At 30.5% G+C, this 23,983-nt stretch overlaps 1 protein-coding gene across 6 annotated transcripts; it reads left to right on the forward strand.

Annotated features, from left to right (window-relative positions):
* Positions 1-293: 293 nt before the first annotated feature.
* Positions 294-23,633, forward strand: LOC122630522 (probable ubiquitin carboxyl-terminal hydrolase FAF-X). Of its 6 annotated transcripts, none has more exons than XR_006327501.1 (34): positions 294-715; positions 2,244-2,455; positions 2,641-2,905; positions 2,981-3,206; positions 3,295-3,429; positions 3,527-3,683; positions 3,829-4,152; positions 4,231-4,488; positions 4,568-4,666; positions 4,752-5,023; positions 5,117-5,318; positions 5,407-5,736; positions 5,854-6,188; positions 6,253-6,499; positions 6,612-6,743; positions 6,815-7,084; positions 7,167-7,785; positions 7,880-8,160; positions 8,250-8,501; positions 8,650-9,251; positions 9,483-9,656; positions 9,724-9,865; positions 9,969-10,273; positions 10,350-10,600; positions 10,902-11,077; positions 11,199-11,395; positions 11,479-11,606; positions 11,724-11,890; positions 11,981-12,231; positions 12,323-12,552; positions 12,692-12,894; positions 13,026-13,297; positions 13,536-13,783; positions 21,675-23,633. XR_006327501.1 is itself a non-coding variant. In XM_043815089.1 (34 exons), exons 2-34 carry the CDS (start codon positions 2,390-2,392, stop codon positions 13,678-13,680), a joined length of 7,620 nt encoding a protein of 2,539 aa, XP_043671024.1. In that variant the 5' UTR covers positions 294-715; positions 2,244-2,389; the 3' UTR covers positions 13,681-15,583. The 6 variants fall into 6 exon arrangements, 5 of the variants coding, with proteins under 5 accessions (XP_043671024.1, XP_043671020.1, XP_043671021.1 ...); XM_043815089.1 differs by lacking the exon at positions 21,675-23,633 and having other exon boundaries at positions 7,167-7,385; positions 7,479-7,785; positions 13,536-15,583; XM_043815085.1 differs by lacking the exon at positions 21,675-23,633 and having other exon boundaries at positions 13,536-15,583.
* Positions 23,634-23,983: the final 350 nt, after the last annotated feature.

Here is a 23,983-nt window from a genome sequence, read left to right on the forward strand (position 1 = left end):
AGTTTATCATACGTACATGCTACTTATATATAATAATTAGTATGTATAAAACAAAATAAACATTAATGATTCGTGATTAGATTTCATTAACATCGCTTTAATGTAAGACAATAATAAAATTTTTTTCGTGAAAAAATGCGTGCTTGTATGACGTAATACCTATTTTTATCATATTTCGGTTTATATCGTCTTAATAATTTATCATAAAACGATTAAGAATGATCTAGAATTATTATTATAATTAATCGTCATAAAAACATGTTACGAATATTGAGAAACAATGATTAAAAAACGTAACGTCGATAATAACAATTCAAAATTTAGCGGTCGAATCATGCCGAAGGACGATGGCGCTTTCATAGAGCGAACTTCAAGCCACGGACGCAACGTTAGCGCCACGAGAGTCGTGTTTACAGATTCGCCAGTGAGTTCCATAACGTCACGTCAAAAAGTGCAAGAGACAAATTTCTATTACCCTTTACTATGTAAAGGTGCGTTCTCGACACGAAAGAGAAACGGAAAAATACCCTCGTTCGGTCGACGATAATCGCGCTAAAAATCTACGTGATATCGTGTTTTCGGGACGACGACGTAAAATAAAATACGCGCCTCTTTCGTTAATACCGTAGTGGTAATCGTTAGGATGGTAGCCATTTTGTCCGGAGGTGGCCCGGCCGAGTGAACGGGCGAAAATAGGTGCTCCCTGGAGCGGGAGGTTTGTCAAAATCCTTTAAGCTGGTCGCCGAACGATCGACCTTCAACCACGTTCCTCCTTATTGAGGAATCGGCGTGTTCTACAAACGTTGCGGATCCTTCCTATTGAAACGTTGTTCGGTAGCTCGAGACTTCCATCGTCTCTCTCTCTCTCTCTCTCTCTCTCTCTCTGCGCCCTCTCTCTTTCCTCCCCTCTCTCTCACTCTGTCTCTCTCTCTCTCTCTCTCTTTTCTCTCTCCTTCTCCCTTCCTCTTCGCTCCGCGCTCTTGCTTCCTCACTCTTCGTAAGTACAACGTTCTACGTAATTCGCTGATATATCCAGTTCGATTTTTCTCCCAACTCGCGAAAGGGAATTTTTCGCTTTTTGTATAACTTCCCCTCTCCGAACTCCCTCCTAGAAGGTCGGCCAAAGAACCGGCGACTCGTCTCGGCGAGTTCCATCTTCCTCGCTTAGGCTCGGTTGACAGTTCGACGGTTCGGCCATACACCCCGCCGCGGGGGAGAAGTCATTCGCGATTATTTTTCAGATTTCAGACGTGAGTCTTTCTTTTTTCGTTCTTTTTTCCTTTCTTCGTTCTTTTCTTCCTTCTTTTCTTCGTTCTTTCCTTCCTTTCTTCCTTCCTTCCTTCCTTCCTTCCTTCCTTCCTTCCTTCTTTTCTTCCTTCCTTCCTTCCTTCATTCTTCATTTCTTCCTCCCAGTCTTTCTATCCGATTCGTTCGTCTTCGTAATATCTCGAGCATCTTCCACACGCACATTGCATCCCGTCTCCAAATATTCGAACGACGTTTTTTTTTTTTCTCGTCTTCATTATACCTGACTGCGTTCTTCGATCTTTTGGAAATTTCATCTAATATTGTACGGTTCGACGATCTTTTTTTTTTTTTTATTCTTTTCATTTTTCATTTTTACCTTCTGTCCTTCGTGCCGACTCTCTTTTTCTCTTTTTCTCTTTCTCTTTTTCTCTCTCTTTTCTAGTTCTCTCTCACTTTCTCACTCTCTCTTTCTCTCTCTCTCTTTCTCTCTCTCTCTCTCTCTCTCTCTCTCTTTCTCTTTCGTTGTGTGTTATGTGTGCCGATCGTTTTACAGCCTATTTTCTATCGAATTTATGGAAAAGGTCGTGTCTTTCTTGATAATTCCTTTCTATTTTCTAATGTTTTTCAATATGTTCGTTGGGTTTATTCAGTCGTGATTTTGCACGCGTTCAAATGATCTCTGTTGTGGAATTTTCGGCAATATCTTTTTTTTGTCTTTAGAAACAGAAATACTTATATAACGATATTTCGGTTTTATATTAATTTTCGAGGAGAAGGCCGTTTTGTAACTGTACATTTTGAAAAGCTTTCATTGAGCGTAATAAATTGCATTTAATGTGCAATTCATTATCTGCGTTGTATGACTCGTATATCTTTTTAATGTTTGATCAAAGGTCTCATGATTTTCGTAAACTTTATATTATCAGTTTAAGTTATTAGACTTTATATTGATACGATTATGAAAACAGAAATGTTTGGATAAATTTTTGTTGCAGATAATGTAGGTATTCTTTATCGAAACAAGGCCTTTAGGATATAATTATATTTAATGTCAGTACATGAATCGAGTGCTTGTTATTGGTGGTGCAATCGTTGGACCAAGAATTACTAAAAGAATTGGAGCCTAGTGAACAGCTAGAAAATGACGATTGCTACAAGGGGCCAGGGGGTAGGAATAGATCCTCCCGATAGCCAGCAGAGTTCACAGGTATTTAAAATTATATGATGATTTAATAACGTGTACTTATATGCAAATCTATAAAAGATATTGCAAATAAAACGACTAATGTTTCTTGGAACGTATAATAAATTTATATTATTGTCGTATCATTCTTATACAAGCTCTTCATTTTCTTATATTTCTTAAATATTTTGTTATAATTTACTTAATAGATGCATAGTCCACCTGGTTCACAACAATTAGCTGATTCAATGTCAGGTCTTCACCTCGCAGAAAATGTGGTACAAACTGAGTGTGTCAACGATACTATAACTTCTGTAGATGACAGTAATCAGCACCTTAGAGAACCTGATTTTCCTATCTCTAAACTTAACATTCTTCATGAAAAAATATCTAGTTCACGATGGGTCGTCCCAGTCCTACCTGAACAAGAATTAGAGTGCCTCTTACAAGCTAGCATTGAGCTTTGTAAAAAGGGTTAGTAATATTTTTACATCCCTATTATATATTTTTTTATTTCGATTTTTTTTTTAAATCTTCTGTATACTTTAGGAATTGATGTACAAAGCGAAGCGTGTCAGCGTTTCTTTCGTGAAGGGCTTACAATTTCTTTTACCAAAATATTGACGGACGATGCGGTGAATAGTTGGAAATCGCACATTCACAACTATATCAATGCAAATTGTGAACATTTAGTGGAACTCTGTGTTTTGAAATTAGATGAGGATTGGTTTCCATTACTTGATTTATTGGCAATGGTTTTTGATCCCAGTAATAAGTAAGTTTATGAATCTTATCATTACATTTAAAGGTTGTCTATTTACTAATATAATTAAATGTATATACAATATAAAAATCTTTCACAGATTTCATACATTTAATGCAGCAAGAGCATCCGAAACTGTTCCTCCTGGATGTAATATTCCAGATGAGGAACTTTACGCACGTCCACCCATTGAGTCAAGAACACCTCGTGGATGGCTTGTAGATCTAATAAATAGGTATTTTATAATCTCTTATTTCATTCAGGTAATATCATGTTATGAAATCATCGTTTTTCTAATCTTTTTTTTTTTGTTTTGATGTGATGTGTTTTAGATTTGGAAGATTAAAGGGATTTGAAATTCTTCTCTCAAGATTTCAGAGTCGTCGTAATTTAACTGTACCAGTAATCTATGCCCTGATTAGGCCTTTTGGTTTATGTTATGAATTATTGACTGTCCATACAATAATAAAATACCTTATGCCTATTGTGGTAAATATCATTGTTATTTTTAATTAATTTTTTGATAGTATACATAATATATTATTATTATTATTATTACTATTATTATTATTAAATTATATATATATGTATAATTGAATAATATATATATATTAAATTTTGTTTCTTAATCTAGGAAATGATACCTGTTATTTTGGACAACTTAACTGATGATGAATTAAAGAAAGAGGCAAAAAATGAAGCAAAAAATGATGCCATATCAGCCATAATTAAAGCTGCAAAATGTTTGGTATCAAGAGTACCTCATCAAGAAGAAATGATTAAAAACCTGGAAATACTGAGATTAAAAATGATATTGAGACTATTACAAATATCTTCCTTTAATGGAAAAATGAATGCTTTAAACGAAGTAAATAAGGTTATTACAAGTGTGAATTATTATCAGCATCGTAATACAGCTGTAGAGGAGGAAGAATGGTTGACTGCTGAACGTATGGCAGTAAGTTTTGTCTCTCGATTTTCTTTTCTAATGTTTAATTTTTTACCATTTACAAAAATTTACTTGTTTGATTTACAGAAATGGATTAAAGATAACGGAGTATTGGAAATAGTTTTGAGAGATTCGTTACATCAACCACAATATGTAGAAAAATTGGAAAAAATTTTACGATTTATTATAAAAGTACGTGCCCTCACATTAGAAGACTTAGATAACATATGGGCAGCTCAAGCCGGTAAACATGAAGCTATTGTAAAGAATGTTCATGATTTGTTGGCTAAATTAGCTTGGGATTTTAGTCCTGAACAACTCGACCATCTGTTCGAATGCTTTCAGGTATAATCTTAATTGTTATATAAAAGTATCATTTTCACTAAGTATTGTGATCATTCAACTGTCGTTATTTATATTCTAGGCAAGTTGGAAAACTGCTAATAAAAAACAGCGAGAAAAATTGTTAGAATTGATCAGAAGACTCGCAGAAGACGATAAAGATGGAGTTATGGCTCATAAGGTTTGAAAATTTATTGATTTTAATTAAATATATAATGTGTCTGTATATGTTTATAATGAAACATTTTAATTGCTATATTTATTAGGTGTTAACCCTTTTTTGGAATCTGGCTCATTCAGACGAAGTTCCCACTGAGATAATGGATCAGGCATTGAATGCACATGTTAAAATTTTGGACTATTCATGTTCGCAAGAAAGAGATGCACAAAAAACAATCTGGTTAGATAAATGTGTGGAAGAATTAAAAAGTGGGGACAAATGGGCTTTACCTGCTCTGAAACAAATCCGGGAGATTTGTTTATTATACGAAGCAAATTCTAATCCAGCTCATCAACGTAGCCATAATTTACATTATAGGTATTTAGAGAAAACATGTATACCTATATAATCTTACCGTTAGTTTTTCTTATTTATTTATTTATTCATCTTTTATTTTTTATTATTTTTCAGACAGGATGTTATAGAACGTTTACAGCAGGACCATTTAGTTGTAGTACTTGTAACTAACAGTTTAACAAATTATATGGACAAAGTGCGTCAATTGGTAAAGGAGAATCCAGATCTTGATCCAAATACCTTTGTGCCTGATGGTCGATACAATCATATTATGCAAGTGCACGAAAGACTTAATTTTTTGCGTTTTCTATTAAGAGTATGTTGTGCTCATATGTCTTCTTATTTGCTTTAAAATGTACAGTTTCAACATATACGATATTAAATATTATAATTTTCTTCAACAGGATGGTCAGCTATGGTTATGTGCAGAACAAGCCAATCAAATCTGGCAATGTTTAGCCGAACAAGGTGTGTTTGTCTCAGATCGCGAGGCTTGTTTCAAATGGTTTTCTAAACTTATGGGAGAAGAACAGGATCTTGACCCAGGAATAACTGCGAACTTTTTTGAAAATAATATACTGCGGTTAGATCCAACGTTACTTACTGAAAGTGGTATAAAGTGTTATGAGAGATTTTTTAAAACTGTTAATTCTAAACAAGGAAAGTTGATACTAAAGAAAAGAACATTACTTATGGATGATGTTGATTTGATTGGAACTGATTATTTGTGGCGGGTATGGATATTTTTTATATCAATATCAACTTTTTATTTTTATTAACATGCTTTATGCTTTCATTGTTATATACTTTATTATCTAATATTATCACTATTATTACTAATATTATCACAGGTGGTAACAAATAGTCCTGAAGAAATCGCAAATCGTGCTATAGAACTTTTGAAAGAAGTAAACACTAATTTAGGACCACGTCTGCAATCATCTGCACTAGAGTTTCATGATGATTATATAGCAGAATGTATGGATAGATTAAAGACTCATTATGATACTGTGTCTGCCTTAAGTAAGGTTTACCTTGGAAAGAAAGAAGAAAGGGATGAGCAAATGTCAAATAAAATTAAAGTAGAGGCTATAAAAATGTGTCGTGTAATGAAAGTATTGCAAGAGTACATAAATGAATGTGACACTGCATTTCCAGAAGAACGAAAAATATTACCATTACACAGGTAAAAATTGAATATTGTTTTAATCTCTCCATTTATTTACATATCTTGTTTTATTTTATTACAGAGCAGCTCGTGGAAAACATTTATCTCTTATAATTAGATTTCCAAATCATATTCGTAATACGGATGATATAGAGATATATACACACAGCAACGATACATTGGCTTCATTAAAACGTCAAATATTACGTCGATTGAAAGGGAGAGAGATTGGGACAAATGTGAAACTCGATTTATTCATTAATGGCGAAGGCTTGGAACAAGCGGATGATAGAAAATTGTTATCTCAAATTCCACTTAGAGATAAAATGGTTTGTACTTATATTATTTTACACTTTGATTATGTCTCGTCATTATTAGAAAGCAAAATTGAAATAATAACACGATAAAATAAAATGTCGAATTTGCTTTTTCTTTTTTCAGCTATTATCTGCCAGATTAAGTCAGATAAATAGTAATCTACCTAGTTCTCCAGATAGCAGTTCAGATAGTTCAACTAGTTCTCCGCATCATCCTTATGATGGGCCAAATGTAGAGAACAGTTTACCTGGAGTGGTAAGTTAGTTTTTATCCATTTAAATAGAATTTGCGGCTCCATGTGTAGTTTTTCTTTGAATATTTTTCAGGTTATGTCACAGAGACCACAGTGTGTGAATTTTTTCTTCCAATTAGCAGATCTTGGTTGTACATTGCAACATGCTCAGTTACGCGATGGTGCTCGAAATCTTTTGCAATTAGTACCACCTGATAATTTGACAGTATCAAGATTACAATGGCTTTTTGGCCATTATGAAGATGATGAAACTTCACAGAATCCTCATTGTAACGAACACAACACAACAGTAGATTCTTTATTTTTTACTGCAAGTCCTAGTGAAGTTTTATATAATTTAGAGGTTAGTAATCTATATAAACAAATAATTAATTGCTAATAACACACGTTGAATAGATATAACATTAGGTATATTTAATTTGTAGGTGTTATATGCATTGTTGATGCCAGCTCCTGATCCTCTCTCTGATAGACCATTTAAGTTTCAATTTAATTTTATTAAAAGTGGCGAAGTAGGAGTTGTACTTGATATGTTAACAAAAAATAAATTTTTGCCAAATGCAGACGAGACTACTAAACGATCTGCCTATTTGACAGTGCTGAAACTCTGCAAATTTTTACTAACAGTTGTTGGAAATATTATGGTATGTGTATTAGATAAAGTTCAAGCTGGACATTCGGAAAATCACAATAATCACATACAAAATAATCAAGATCCTGTAACTATTTTAAAACAGGCTTTACAAAGCATACCTAATCAAACCACTGAATATATGCTAAGAAATGTTGCAGCACGTTTAGTAAAACCTTTGTCACTACGAATGTTCTCTGGTGGAACTGATTCTGATAGGTGTCATCAGCTTTTTATGCTAGCTCTTTCACGAGATTTACCTGATGTGGCCACTATTCGTGCCATAATTAGATTAGCGTGGGCTGCATCAACTGGAAATTTGAATAATATTAATGCATCCATTGAAAGTCTTCATACAATGCATGAACTAAATCAGAAGGAACAAAGATGTCCTGATAATAATGATGTATTAGGTAATGTATAAATGTCACACATGTAGACAAAATGCAGATCTTTTTAAAAAGAAACGAAACTTTATTAATGTGTATATGTATATATATTTAACAGTTTGTAAAGAAGCGTTGGAAGTCTTGACAATAGCTTTAGCGCTTAATTCGGCGGCATTCGATGTTCTATTGAGAGAAAAAATGTGGCATATGTTTTTAATAGACCTTATATTACTGAGTACATCGAGAGCAATTAGAATTGTGGCAGCAGAACAATTTTTCCTTGTGTCGACATGGTGCCGTAGTGTAAATCCACCAGTGTTATTTACTATTACATTACTCTTTACTGTTTTAAATACTACAGTTATGGAAAATTCAAAACAGTGTCATGAGTATTTTCAGGTAATCATGGATTTCGTGATGTTTTATTGATCATACGTATACAATAGCGTATACAATTCATTTTTATAAATATGTTTTACATATTTCAGCTCTTATGTAGACTGTTAAATTATGCACATATATCAGGATGTTCTGTCTCAACTATAGAAAACTTACTAAATATTGAGATAACTTGGTTGAAACAAGTGAGAGATAGTGTTAAGGAATCAGGGGAAAGTCATGTGGACGAGGCAGTTCTCGAAGGTCACCTTAGTCTTACTAAGGAATTAGTAGCCTTCTTGCCTGCTAGTAAAAAGTATGAAATTGGATCTGACGAGAAACATGGAATAAATTTGATAAAGGTATAACGCTATAATAAAATATCTAATAGTAACATTTTATTACAATATCTAATCTGATAAGTCTTAAGACAATATAAACCAAAAGTTTATGATTTTAATCTATGTTAATATTTTTGTGGTCATTAATGTCCTTCTGTGCTAATTTTAGGAATTAGTAGAAGATTTCGTCTTCCCTGCATCACGTCTAATGTTGCAACTTCGTAGTACCGGAGAATTAAGTTCATCGCAAGCTTGTCCAGTGTGTACTACTCCGCAGTCAACTAGCGCAGCATTCGACTTACTTGTAGGTCTTTGTACAGGCTGTGTACCCAACATGAAACTTCTAGTCACGATGCTCACTGACATGTTTTATTCGGAAAGAGATGAGCCATTAATTGAATGGGACTATTTACCACCAGTTGGGCTTAGGCCACTTAAAGGCTTCGTAGGTTTGAAGAATGCAGGAGCTACATGTTATATGAACTCAGTATTACAACAATTATACATGGTTGAAAGTATTAGAGTTGGACTATTAGCTGCGGAAGGAGCAGCAACTGATTTAAACGAAGATTTTTCTGGGGAAGAAAGAATCGAAGGAGAACAAACTATAGAAGCAAACGATAATGACACCAATGAAGAAAAGTGTGGAGTTGACGAATCAAGGAAGGAATATAATATCGGCATTTTAAAACAAGTGCAAGCAATATTTGGACATTTGGCTTACAGCAAATTACAATATTACATACCAAGAGGTCTTTGGAAACATTTTAAGTAAGTGGACGAGTTAAAAGTAAACGAGTAAAAAGTAATTTTTATCTATTTTTAATGTCTGTATTACGAGTACAGTGATTTTTATGTCATTATGTATTTTTATATGTGTTATGTAATTAATGTGCAGGTATCGAAATTAATGACATCGGTCTTTTCTATTATCTATACAGACAAATATTTTGAATAATTTTGTTATGTTTTCATAAGTGAATATTGAATTTATGATTACAGACTGCAGGGTGAACCTGTAAATCTTAGGGAACAGCAAGATGCAGTGGAGTTTTTTATGAGCTTAGTGGAAAGCTTGGATGAAGCTCTCAAAGCTTTGGGGCATGAACAAATAATGAGTAAAATTCTTGGTGGCTCATATAGTGATCAAAAAATCTGCAAAGGTTGCCCTCATAGGTACCTTTTTAATTCTTATATTCTCCTATTTTCGGTAGACTATAATACCACGTTACATTACCTCCAGATATTCCAAAGAAGAACCATTCAGTGTGATTAGTGTGGATATAAGGAATCATAGTAATCTATTGGATTCTCTTGAACAATATGTGAAAGGTGAACTATTGGAAGGAGCCGATGCTTATCATTGTGATAAATGCAACAAAAAAGTATGATTTAACACTTAACATTTTATTTTATTTACGGGTATATTGTATAACTGTATGAGTTTTTATAAAATTATCTACATATATCTGTTTATTACGTTTTTAGGTAGTAACAGTAAAGAGGTTATGCGTGAAAAAACTGCCACCTATTTTAGCGATACAGCTAAAAAGGTTTGAATATGACTATGAACGAGTTTGTGCTATTAAATTTAATGATTATTTCGAGTTCCCAAGAGATCTTGATATGGAACCGTATACAGTCTCTGGCTTAGCTAAGTTGGAAGGAGAAGTCATAGATTGCGATTATGAGGAATCTATAAAAGGAACTTGTACAAAATATCAATTAACTGGCATTGTAGTACATAGTGGCCAGGCTAGTGGTGGTCATTATTATTCTTATATTTTGCATAGGTTTGTATCATACATATACTTTTTAATCTCAGCATAATGGATATTAGTTTTTAAACTAATATTTGTATTATTACAGACAAACCGATGGTACTGCTAAATGGTATAAATTTGATGACGGAGATGTAACAGAATGTAAAATGGAAGAGGAAGAAGAAATGAAATCGCAATGCTTTGGTGGTGATTATTTGGGTGAAGTGTTTGATCATATATCGAAGCGTGTCAGTTACCGTAAACAAAAACGATGGTGGAATGCGTATATGCTTTTTTATACCAGATTAGACATAGAAGAAAATTCTTTAATGAAAAGTTTCAACGAATTGTCATTATGTAAGTATTATTGTTTATTATTGGATAAATTTATCTTCATTTTATATATATATATATATATATATTCAATGTTTCTGTAATATATTATTATTATTGAGACACATGGGACTATTTTACATAGGTACTATATATCATGTTAATAGTACAGTGTTATATACACACATACATTTTTAATATATCCTGCAATATTATTTAAGTATTTAATTATAAACTAATAGAATGTACAAAATATGGAATGTTCTAATATTTGTTACATAGAATGATGTATATGCGATTACATTGTACTTAATTACTTTTGCAGATACTAAGCTAGGTGTAATGAAAATGCCACAAGCTATCGAATACAGTGTGAGGAAACAGAATATTAAGTTTATGCATAATCGGAATCAATTTAGTGCAGAATATTTTCAATTTATAAAAAAATTAGTCTCTTCTGATAATCATAACATTAACAGACAATATCTTAACGAAAAACCCGTAAGTTTGTTGCCAAGAATTAACTTATTACAATATAAATATATCAAATACAAAAAAAATATGAGTTAAAATAGTAAAGTTAATTAAAAAAAAAAAAAAAAAACAAAACAAAACATTACAGAGCCCAGAAGCAGAGGAATTGTCGATGTTGGCAGTTCAATTAGCGTCAAGATTTTTATTCTTCACTGGTTTTCATACTAAGAAAACATTACGTGGTGCAGCCACAGAGTGGAATGATATTTTATGTCATCATCTTTGTAATAGTAAAGCAGTACGCTCCTGGTTCGCTCATAATGTTCTTCTGAATCATCCACACAGGTATATAAATCAATTTAAAGAAAAATATATTTTTTATAATTAAACGATGTTTATAATTACCAATGGAAATTTATTATTTTCAGATTTTGTGAATATCTTTTAAGTTGTCCTAGTACCGAAGTGAGAACAGCTTTCGTTAAAATTGTCGTGTGTCTTGCACATTTTTCATTACACGATAGCCCATCAATGTCTTCTAGTATAAATTCACCAAGTAAGTATTCATACATCTTTGTATATTCAACTCTTATTTGTATATTCAATTCAACTTATATTTGAATACGCTGATTATATACTTAACTACATATATATATATATATTTTTTTTACAGATATACTTGTAGAACCAACTGCAAAACTGAGCGATCATTTAATGCATGCGGTACTGTCGTTACTCCAAAGAGAAATCTCCGATCATGGTCGCCATCTTCCACATTATTTTTCATTATTTCACATGTATGCTAACTTAGGATTGCAAGAGAAAATGCAATTGCTCACGGTAAATTTTTTCCGGTTTTATTATACATTTTAATAAGACAGTATAAGTGATACGAGTTATTGACAATTCGTTTGAATTTCTTTATTTCAGCTTAACGTTCCAGTTACGTTCATGTCAGTCGCGATTGACGAAGGGCCTGGACCAGCGATAAAATATCAATATCCTGAATTGACAAAACTCCATCAAGTTGTTAGTATGTTGATACGTTGTTGCGACGTATCTTCGAGAATATCTTCGAAAGAACCACCTTTACCAAATCCATATGGTGATTCATCGTGCCAGTCAGGCTATCTTATGCCTATTCAACCACAAGCAGCTGAACTTCTTTTTGTTGAAAATAGGTAAGGCATTAGTTTAATCTAAAACAATTAATATTATTAATCTTTCGAACTATTATTAAAATTCTTTTTGTTTTTATTATTATATTAAAAGTTATATGAAAAAGTTGATCGAAGATGCTAATGTTACCGAAGATACTACCAAGTTATTGCAGTTCTGTTGTTGGGAAAACTTCAGTTTATCACGAACAGTAATTAGCGAATTACTTTTACAAATAAGTTTCGTTTATGCACACGAATTAAGGCATCATACGGATCTTCTTCTTGCTATACTTCTTATGGAAGATAATTGGCAGAATAATCGTATTTGTACAGCACTTCAAGGTAAATGAATAAATAAATAAGTAAATAAAAATATATATATATATATATATATATATATATATGCACACACACACATTTGCACTAATAAGAAATACTTTTACATTGGTATAATATAATATATGTATTAAATATTTCACAGGTTTATACGAAGAAAGAGAGGGATTATTTGATATAATACAGAAATATAAAAATCAACAACAGAAACGAGCATACCAATGTATAAAGTGTATGGTACAATTGTTTAGCAAATGTAGAGCTGCGCATCGGTATTTGTGTCATTCATCTGAATTGAAAAGAAAATGGATGCATGCGGTTGAATGGCTTCACGATGAGTTAGATAAAGTAAATAAAATTGATAATTACAATATTGGATTAATTATTAAATTAATATATTAAATGCAGACACACAAAAAATAAGAAAATGTTAAAGATATAAAAGAATATTTATTATTTGATTATTTATTTCTTTTCAGAGACCATATCCACCAACAGCACCCTATACACTACCATATAATAATTGGTCTCCTCCAGCACAATCCAATGATTCAACGAACGGATTTGGATTAGAACGTAGTAACAGTGCTAAAAAGACTTTGGAGAAAGCAGTAGTTTATTGTTCTGAAATGGAACCAGAACTCGAAGATACAAGGGAAGATTGCGTAGAAGAAGCAGAAAAGTATCAGTCTCAAACGAGAGATTTATTGCGATCTGGTCGTAGTGTAGTTTGGGGATCTGCGTCTATAGGGTAAGGTATTTAAGAAATATTTGATTCTCCTTTTTTTTTATTATTTTTTTTCTATTTTTTATTTTTTATTTAAACAAATTTTTTTCCTATAAAAACAGCTTTCCTACGAGCTGTGAATATATATTTAAAATAACATATTTAATTATACATTGTTAAACGAATTTTTGTTTGTTTCTTCTTTCTTCTTTTTTTTTCTTTTTTTTTCTTTTTTTTTTTTTTTTTTTTTAATACAATCTAGTTATCCCGAAGTTTCTGTAATACAACAAATGCAAGAAGATCAGCCACAGCCTGGACCGTCTCCAGTTCACACACCTCTTCTAGCACATCAAATTCGCAGTCCACATAATTGTGAGTCATCCCAAAGTACAAGCCAGGATCCATAATGAATACTAAATATCGACCTCCTATTGAGTTGCTGCCTCAGAGAAATCATGTCTCAATCTTTTAATTATTACTGTGCCAGCAGCTTGGTGTTGAATGGAAAACGTATGTACAGATATAATATACTTGAAAAATTGTTTCTTGTGATTGGACTTCGCGAACTTATATTAATCTGTCAGTTTCACTGTGGGCAGTTACTTTACATTCGTATGATATGATGTGGCATCATTTGCACTGCAAGAAATTAGGAAGACGATTTCGTTTGAAGACAGAATATATGCATGTTAATTGAGGTAAACTACAATTGATATCTTTAATTTCAGTCTCAAAGTTATTTCACATTTTACGTTTCTCCAAACACATTGCCGTGGATAATAAATTTCATACATACAACGTTTCAATCGATTCTCAAACCATATATTAAAGCTATATTATTTTATACAAAAAAAGAAAAAAAATAAATAAAATGGGGAAAAACCAAAAAAAAAGAAAAGAAAGAAAAATAAATAAAAAATTTCATTCGCGTTCGTGTCTATTTCGCAAAATTACGCAATTCATTTTGCTAGAATAACAACGGTGTTGTAAAAAAAGATAAAAGAAAAAGTTATGAATTCGATTTGCCTCAATGAACACATGCGAATTCAAATTTAGGAATATGATAAGATTGTATAAATGTATAGCGAATAGTGTTATGGGATATTCTGTCTCTACCGAATACAAGACAAACGTATAGATCACGATTTTTTTCGTGCGCTGCGTGGATTGTTAATAATAATAGGAAATATTTGGTTACACAACGCGCTTGTCACTTATTAAAAAAAAAAAGAAAAAAAAAGAAAAAAAAGAAAAGAAAAGAAAAAAAAAAGAAAAAAAAAGAAAAGAACATAACATGTGGTAACAAGATTTTAACGCCCCAAAACGAAATAATATTTTTTTGTCGCATAGTCTTTCGGTATAACGAAGAAGAAATTTTTTGTACTTAATCTCAAAGAATAATAAGGAAGGACACATTTTCCAACGTTAAAAAGAAAAGAAAAAGAAAAAGAAAAAAGCATATATATATATATTATTATTATTATTATTATTATTATGATTATTATAATATATATATATATATATGTGAATATATATATATAGATATATATCAGAGTACGAATAAATGCATAATATCATGCCGATGTCGTCCCTATATTGTGCTTTCTTTCAGTTCAACCGATTTGAAAGAGTTGTGCCTTGAATATCGTACGACTCCATCGTATTTTTAGGGTAGACTTATAAGAATCGAATTGCCGTTTTAACATTTAATTGCTTACATTTTGTGTAATTTAATGAAATCGAAAGGAAAAAAAAAAAAATAACAAAAAGAGAGAAAAAAGGACAAAAAAAAAACTACAAGAAAAAGATAAAGATAAAGATAAAAACAAAGTGATCGGGGAAAATCGTTTATCGATTTATAATATGCACCTGCAGCTGAGCTATGACAGGGTAAAAATGACGCACCTTCGAAGTGACTTTATGTAATGATGTAGAACAAAATTGACCACAGTGCTAATCGAACATTTCTCTTTTTTTTTTTCCTGTTATCGTTGTTATTGTTGATTTTTCCTTCTTCTTATTCTTCTTCTTTTTTCTTTTTTTTTTCTTTTTTTTTTCTTTTGGATTTAGATTTTAATAATATTCTCTTCAAAAAAACAAAATATATTATCCGACGGTAGAGACATAGAATGGTATGCGAGAATCGAATAATTAATTTGTATCGTTCTGATATACAATGTTTCAAAGAGTTTCAAGGACTGGTTTCTTTCCATAGCTTTACATACAAAGCTGTTTTTAATTGTCTATTGAAAATCTTGAGAAAGAAAAAAGAAATGGATGAATGAACGAACAAACGAACGAACGAACGAACGAACGAACGAACGAAAAAAAAAAAAATAAATAAAAAATAAATAAGTAAATAAATAAATAAATAAATAAATAAAGAAAGAAAGAAAGAAAGAAAGAAAGAAACATCAACTTAGATCATTCGATCACAAATCGCAGAATAGAATAAAAAAAGAAAATAAAATAAAATAAATAAAAGAACGCGAGTAGGGGGAAAAAAGGAACGATTAAGTGCAAAGAAAAATTCTGATCTTACACCAACTGGCCATAGCTCTGACTTATTAAATAACACGTGTTATATATAAATACTATATAAATAATATTAAAAAAGAGAACTGAAGTGTCATGCAACAAGGATATATAAGCATTATAAGAAAAACCGTGTGTATACATAGGAATTCGTGGGGAAGAACCAACGAGTAGTATGTCGAGATACCAGGAAATAACACGACATATTAATTAATCTCTCGTATTTATCGACTATCCAAGATTTAAACACAGCGTACCAAATTACGTACTAGCTTCTATCGGTTAAATAATGGTACCTAATCTTACTCAGATATGTACATATACAACTGCTTTTTATATGTGATAAAAAAAATTTATTATATTCCTATTATACATTGAAGATTAGAAACGCTATTGTAAATCCTGGTTTTTGTACACAGACTGTATGCTAAGTTCTTTTTTGTTAATGAAAATGTAGTCTATAATTATTTAATATTTAATTGTATTACTAAATAAGCGTAACACACATCTCTTGTATCATATATAGTTGATTTTTCGAATTGTCAGATAGGTGGTTGAACTGAAAATTTTTGTGTCGCCGATACACGATTGTATCATCTTTCTTATTGTACGGTACTGTGTAAGAGTATGAGACGGACACGGAAATTGTATAAGAGAAATGAACACACACGTATATATATATACACACACATATACACACATAGGATACACTTAACACATACTTTTACACACACACACACACACACACGTGCACATGTATACATGCGAGGATACCTATACACATTAAAAACACGTACCACACGATTGAGGTCGGTAATAATGAATTATTGTGAACAAACAAATAAGCAAAGAAAAAAAAAAAAGAAAAAAAAAAAACAAACAAACAAAGTATATCTTTCCATCAAACGAAATACACGTACACACATACTGATACAGATAATACATATATACGCGGACAAATTTGTTGTGCCGAACGCGTCTAGTTATCGTGATGAAAAATCGACTCGATCGTGCAACGATCAAGACAGATTATATAAAAATGTCCCTTTTTTATTAAGAAAAAAAAGAAAAAAATGAAAATGAAAATGAAATATGAAATGAAATGGAATGAAATAGAATGAAAGAAAATGAAATGAAACGACACGAAATGAAATGAAACGAAACGAAACGATATGAAACGAAATGAGAAGAAGAAGAAACATTCTCGTACGAAAGACTATTGAAACAGATTTTACGGACCTTTATAACATTATAGTTAATAATCCGTAATGAGTCGAGATAACCGATACGACTTTTTTCTTCGAATACAAAAATCGATAGGCGTGTTATCAAATTTTCTGAATCAAAGGCAAATGCGTATGGAAGAATGTTTTTCTTGCTGAAGAATAAATCGGAAATAATGGATTACTTGAGTGTAAAAAAAAAAAAGAGAAAACAAAAAGGGTAGCGATAAATAGTTCTCTTTCTCGGACATTATACTCAAGTTGTTTTTTTTTTTTTTATACTTGTCGAATGTAAATCTTTCACTCCTCTATCACTATCTTTCTCACTCTCTCTATCACTTTTTCACTCTTTATCACTCTTTTCATCGACGTTCTTTTAGTTCTAGTTCTATATAAAGCACGAATTATTATTATTATTATTATTATTATTATTATTATTATTATTAATTATTATTATTATTAATTATTAATTATTATTATTAATTATTAATTATTATTATTATTAATTATTATTATTATTATTATTATTATTATTATTATTATTATTAACTCGTTAACTCGGTCGACCCTCTAGTCAGTAAATTTAAATAAAAATGGATGGCGGTTAAATTACCAGATCGACTTCATTTACTAGCGTAAATTCACTACGCGTGCGAACGTTTAACTTCTTTCTTTTTTTCTTTTATTTATTTATGTTTTTTTCTTTTTCTTTTCTCTTCTTTTTTTTCTTAAGATCAATCATAGTTAAATGATTTTTCGAATGTCGTTTCTTTTCTTTTTTCTACTACCTTCTCGTTGTATCATCGTCGTCGTCGTCGTTGTTGTCATCGTCATCGTCGTCGTCGTCGTCGTCGTCGTCGTCGTCGTCGTCATGGTCTTCTTCGTCGTCGTCGTCGTTGTCGTCGTCGTCGTCATCGTCGTCGTCGTCGTCGTCGTCGTCGTCGTCGTCGTCATCGTCGTTCTCGTCGTTGTTGTTGTCGTCGTCATCTTTGTCTTTTTTCATCGTCATTTTGTTAGCACATTCGCGATTATATATACGTGACCTACATATATACCTTTCGATGACCTCATTTCTCATTTGCCTTTGAAATGTCGAGACTCGTAAAAGAATTTGCAGTGAGATAAAGAGGATGTTTTAAACTACCTCGTGTCACTATGCGGTCAATGTATTTACGTGTATATTACTCTTTTTTTTATTCGTTCTCCTCGAAAACTATACCTCTACCCTTCTTCAATTTTTCGTTTGATCATTTGATCATTTTTAAACACGTTCGAGCGGTCCCCGTATTTCGCTTTCAAGGAAAGGGATTTCAAATGAGAACGTTCTATCAAAGTAATATGTAATTCTTTCGAAAATTATTATTATTAGCTTTCTTTTTTTTTTTTTTTTTTCAGAAATTTCAGATTATCTTGAACAAATTTTCAACAACTTAGATGTAAATAATTTGTCATTTATTTAAGAAATTTACTTAGCTATTACGTCAAGATTCGACAATTTCTTTTTCAAACTTTCTGAGTATTATGTTCTATTTAATGAAACTCCGACTGAATTCATGTGTCAAATATGGATTGACAGAAACTGATCACTTCGATATATAAATATTACTCATTCAAAGAGATGTCTATTTTAAAACTATTTGATTGATAAAATAGTAAAATGTGTTAATACAATTCGTAAGAAGACATGCGAAGATAGAGCGTTTTCATTTATGATTCTTATTTTATTAAATTGAGTATATCGATCGAGCCTGAGAGTGATAAGAAATAATGTATAAAATCGTGCGTAATATTATAATCCGAATTTCTTTCTTACGTATAAGTTGAATAAGCAAAAAAGAATTCGATTTGTACGTACGTGTGTCCTTTTGTCGATAATGTATCGAATTGGAAATAACGATCGACGAATTGTAATTTCTTTAAAATATTACTTTTAATATAATTAAAAATTCCTACTGACGAATCATATATATACATATGTATATATATGTTCTTTTTCGTTTTTAATTGGAATAAAAAAAAAGGCAAAAAACAAAATAAGTTCTAAGGACATTATAAAATATATAATTACAATTTGCACGTCGTTTAACTCGATTTAATCGAACGAGTTTATGTGTTGTTATGCATTTTTATATTCAGAACTCGTTATTTTTTCATATTCGATTCCTAAACTTTCACGATACGAGCGATTCTTAAAATCAATAGAATCAATAAAAAGAAAATTATTTATTCGTTCAAAAGATAATATTACAATAAGAAAGAATTTGTTCTTTTTTTTTTTTAAATGGGCGCATTTGATCCTTGATTTAGGCACTATGAATTTCTTTATTTTTTTTTTCTTATTATCCAAATAGTAATACAAAAAAAAAAATATATATATATATATATATAGATATATACAGTTTGATATCTTGAGAGAGAAGGATTATGGATATGAATGAATCGTATATGATAATTGTATGTAACACCTCGAGACGATTATTATATTAACGATATAATAATATCGAAATTTAATAGAATTAATCGAACGATGTACAGCCCGAAACAGATCGTCTTTATTTCAAATTTCTAATTGTTCTGCTTCGGGCTTATATTTATAATAATTTTCTTTCTACGATATAATCGATATTTCTTTTTTAATTATTTCGAACTTAAATTAAAAAAAAAAAAAGATCTTTTTCCGATCGATTAACAAATTAAGAAAATCGTCATTAAGATAAATAGAGGTAGACGTTAATAATCGCAGTAATAATTATAACACAATCGTCTTCCTCCCTTTCTCTTTGTTTTTATCTCATTTTCGTGTTAATCTGTTTAAGAAGAAAAAAAAAAGAAAGAAAGAAAAATAGAAAAGAAATAAAAAACACGAGATTATCCTCATTGGATTCGAAGATATTCGGAAACTGGATTCAAAGTGCAACGCGTCGAAAACGATCCACGTTTTCTTCTTTTTTTTTACATTCCTCTTTTTTTTTATTTGATATTGTTGTTGTCGTTCGTCGTTGTTGTTGTTGTTATTATTATTATTATTATTATTATTATTATTGTTTTCTAATTTATTTAGTCTAGTCTCGCATTTTTTAAATTTGTAGAACTTGAACTCTTTGGAATTTAGTTTCTTTTTCTTTTTTTCTCTCTCTCTTTTTTTTTTTTTCTTTTTATTTCAAGGATTAAAAAAACAGACTTATGAGTTTGGACTTGTAAAGAAAAGAAATAAGATCTATTTGAGCTTATTTTGAAACAATTAAAATACTTTTTTTTTTGATCGAATGCCAATTAGCGTTTATAATAAAAAATTTGTTTGATGGAAATCTTTCGAAACGTTTTTTTTGAAAAAGAAATATTTTCGTTGCTTCAATGTTTTCTATTTGAAAGAAAGAGTAGCTTTAACTGATTTTTGAAATCTTTTTTTACGTCAATACACATATCGGCAATTTTATAATATCGATTTCAAAATATCTGACAAATATCAACGCGTAAATTGTTTTTTGTGTAAAATGAAATGATTCCTTCGAGTCGTTCGAGTTCTGCAAATTTCTTGTTGCTTCTAAACTCTTTGTATAAATTCTTTGATAACAATATTATTATTTGTTTATAATGATTTGACATCGTCATCGTAATTACAGTGAGCGAGAAAGATATTGGCATAGTTTTATTATTACTAGAATTTTATTATAATAAATAATTAAATAGGATATCGAAGTAATAATTATAGACATCTCTAGAAATAAATTTAACAAAAGATAAAAAATAATAAAAAAGAGAAAAAGGACTGTGCCGATTCTCTTTCTATAATTACTATATAATAACAAAATCTTTCAAATTATTGCAAAAGCTTATTTGAAAAATCTACGTCGAAATACCGCTATTTCATGATCTTTTTAATAAAACTAATCAAATAATTCTAATTGATGCATGAAAAGAAAAATGGAAGCATATGCGAGATTATGTTTGCACGATCGTAAGAAACGAAACATCTTTTTTGAGAAACTTTAGAAGATAATGTAATAACGTACGTACAATTGTTTTGATAAAATAAAAAGAAATTAACGAGTAAAAAAGATTAGAAAAAGAAGATGAAAGAAAAAAAGAAACAATTTTTTTTTTTAATAGCAACAAATAGAGAAACCTATGTGCGCGCGAGCGATAGAAGATATTACACTTGATTAGAAAATTTTGATAGCGCATTAGAATCGTCATTAATTATATAAAAGGTCCTAAGAAAGAACTAACAAATAATTTTATTGTTATTTAGGGTTCATGATCGTGCGAGTCGTCTTATTTGTTAACATATAAATAAATCATACTTTCTCTAACGTTACGCTCCCAATGATATTATAATTAAGATAGTTGTATATATAAGATACAAAATTAATTACATCATTGTAGTAGTTTATGCTCTATTGTTACCATTAGAATATTTTATTATAGGATATATATACATATACATATATATGTATATGTATGTATATATATATACATATATATATTATATATATAGGAAGATATACTAAGCGAAGTCCGTTTCTGTGAATTCTCGACGACAATGACAGTGAAATCTCTTATCTTTCTTTTTTCTTTTTCTTTTTTCTTTTCTTTTTTCTATAACAGTCGAATACGACTAATACGAAAATGAATGATTACAGGAGAGGTTAAAATCGTAATCAAGGGACCAAGACACAGGGAAGTGCTCGAGGTACGAGAAAACGATTACGGTTTATGCTGCCTTTCTACGCGGAAATATTTATAAATAAATATTATCTTAGCCCGTTTCTTTTTTATCTTTTCTCTTTCTTCTTCATTTTCTTTTATTATCATTTTCCATAAAAATGTAAAAGATATTATTGTCCGAGTAATTGAATTTTGATCGAAAATTGAAGAAACTTTGATAAGTATATTACGCGGTTAAAAAAAGAAAAGAAAAGAAAAAAAAAGAAAGATAAAATAAAAAGAAAAAGAAAAAAAATATGTATAAACCAAACGGGCTCTGTATAATATTTTTTATTAACTCTGAATCCGAAGTGTTTGAAATACTTTTTAGTATTTATTAATATTTACAAAGAAGTCGAATTTTTGAATTCATTCATTCGAGAATCAACGATATATTATAAAAATGAGATAACGAGAGAAATGACATACTTACTATATAAACTTGGAAAACAATCTCGATTACGAATGAAATTATGTAAATAAAATAAAAATGGCCGAAAGTGAAGCTTTTCGAGAATGCGTAATTCGATTTCGTATTTTCTTCGAACGCTACGATCTCGAAACTCGAAAACTACATATACAAAGTGTTTCATTTTAAACGATATTACCAAATATCGCCGATCATATTAGTTCTATAAAGAAATGTTACAAATAGAAGTTGTTAAGTTTTGAGGGGAGAAATTTAATATTTATTGCAGTTATTTTCAGATTGCTGTATATTAATGGAATTCATAATAATTGTTTTTTATAATAATTTTTTTTATCTTGACAACAGCGTGCTTTATGAAATAGCTGTAATAAATATAACATTTTCTATTTAAAACTTAGTTACTTTTGTATGAAACATTTGTTAATAAAATCAATAGGATCGGAGATATACCATATCGTTTAAAATGAGACACTGTATACCATCACTTGGACGATACTCGAAATTGACCAACTGATAAGCGTCTTCGTTGTTATTCATCCCTCGATCAAAAGATCGAGATACGAAAAAACAAAATACAATGCAACGCGAAGATATTCGATGACATTCTAATACACGAATCGATTTTATTAATATTCGTTCGAAGAGAAAGAAGATAATTATAAGCTCGTACTATCTCGAACGAAGCATTTATGAAAGCATTTTATCGAAGCAAATTATACATAATTAATAATAAAAGCGAGAGAAAGAGAGAGAGAGAGAGAGAGAGAGAAAGATAAGAAAAGAACATTGATATCGACTAAATCGTTTTCGTAAAGAAAAGAAAGAAAATGGTACGTTTTTTGTACGAAAATAAATCTTGATTCCTCTTTCTTCGTTTTGTTTCTCGTTCGATGCAAGATTTACTTTCGTATAAATAATGTTTACATAGGATATAGAATAATAAAATAAGAGAATGAGAAAGAAAGAAGAAAATAAAAGAATAGAAAAAAAAAATGATAAAGTCGATCTATGTAAGTACGTACAATATACATACGCCTCGCTTTAGATCGATAGATTGATTGATAAATAGATAGATCAATCGAGTTCAACTCTTGAACCCCGTCGTCGTTTCTTCGCGTTGATTTCAAAAGCACCAAATAAAGAGTAAATAAAATCGATTGATTTAATTAATAATCGAGAATGTATATTATCGAACTTAAGCGACTCTGTCGAGCGGCGTAAAAATAAAGATACTATATACAATACATGAAATTTTATGTATAAAAAAAAAAAAAAAAAGAAAAAGAGAGAATGAAGAGAAAAAAAAGAAACGAAAAGATAACGAAAGTCGGAGCGATGGTGTCTTCGATTCCGAATATCGCGATACATTCGAGAATCGAAAGTGCTCCATCATCATCGACGAGTCTCTCGAATTTTTTTGTGTATTATTTTTAACGGAATGTAATAAAGTACTGTTTAAAAGGAATCGTTAATTCTTTTCAAATCGTTGTACTATGTGTATTTATTTTCAAGATGGTGGATAATCATTGAAGGATTTACGCATAAATGATGGAAGCGATTGTTTTAAGCCATGGATCCCATACGATGATATATCAATTTATATTATACAGGATAAGTCATCTAAATATCTCTGTTATTTACGATTTTATATAAAAAAATCTTTGAGAGAAAGTGACATTCGAAGAGGCATATCTAGACGATTAGAGAATTTTTATATCTATTTATATATACTTTTCTGTTTGCGCGAATTGATTTCTCGTGGCATTCGGAATAAAAAAATATAATGGGATTAATTAATTAACGAGATATTTTGTA

This window comes from Vespula pensylvanica, chromosome 7, assembly GCF_014466175.1.
Source record: "Vespula pensylvanica isolate Volc-1 chromosome 7, ASM1446617v1, whole genome shotgun sequence".
Taxonomy (NCBI): Eukaryota; Metazoa; Arthropoda; class Insecta; order Hymenoptera; family Vespidae; genus Vespula; species Vespula pensylvanica.

Coding starts and splice junctions, on each gene's coding strand:
- LOC122630522 (XM_043815085.1), top strand. CDS start 2,390: ATGACGATTGCTACAAGGGGCCAGGGGGTAGGAATAGATCCTCCCGAT. Junction 10,274..10,349: donor TATTCTTATATTTTGCATAG/GTTTGTATCATA, acceptor GTATTATTACAG/ACAAACCGATGGTACTGCTA. Junction 11,891..11,980: donor AGAAAATGCAATTGCTCACG/GTAAATTTTTTC, acceptor TCTTTATTTCAG/CTTAACGTTCCAGTTACGTT.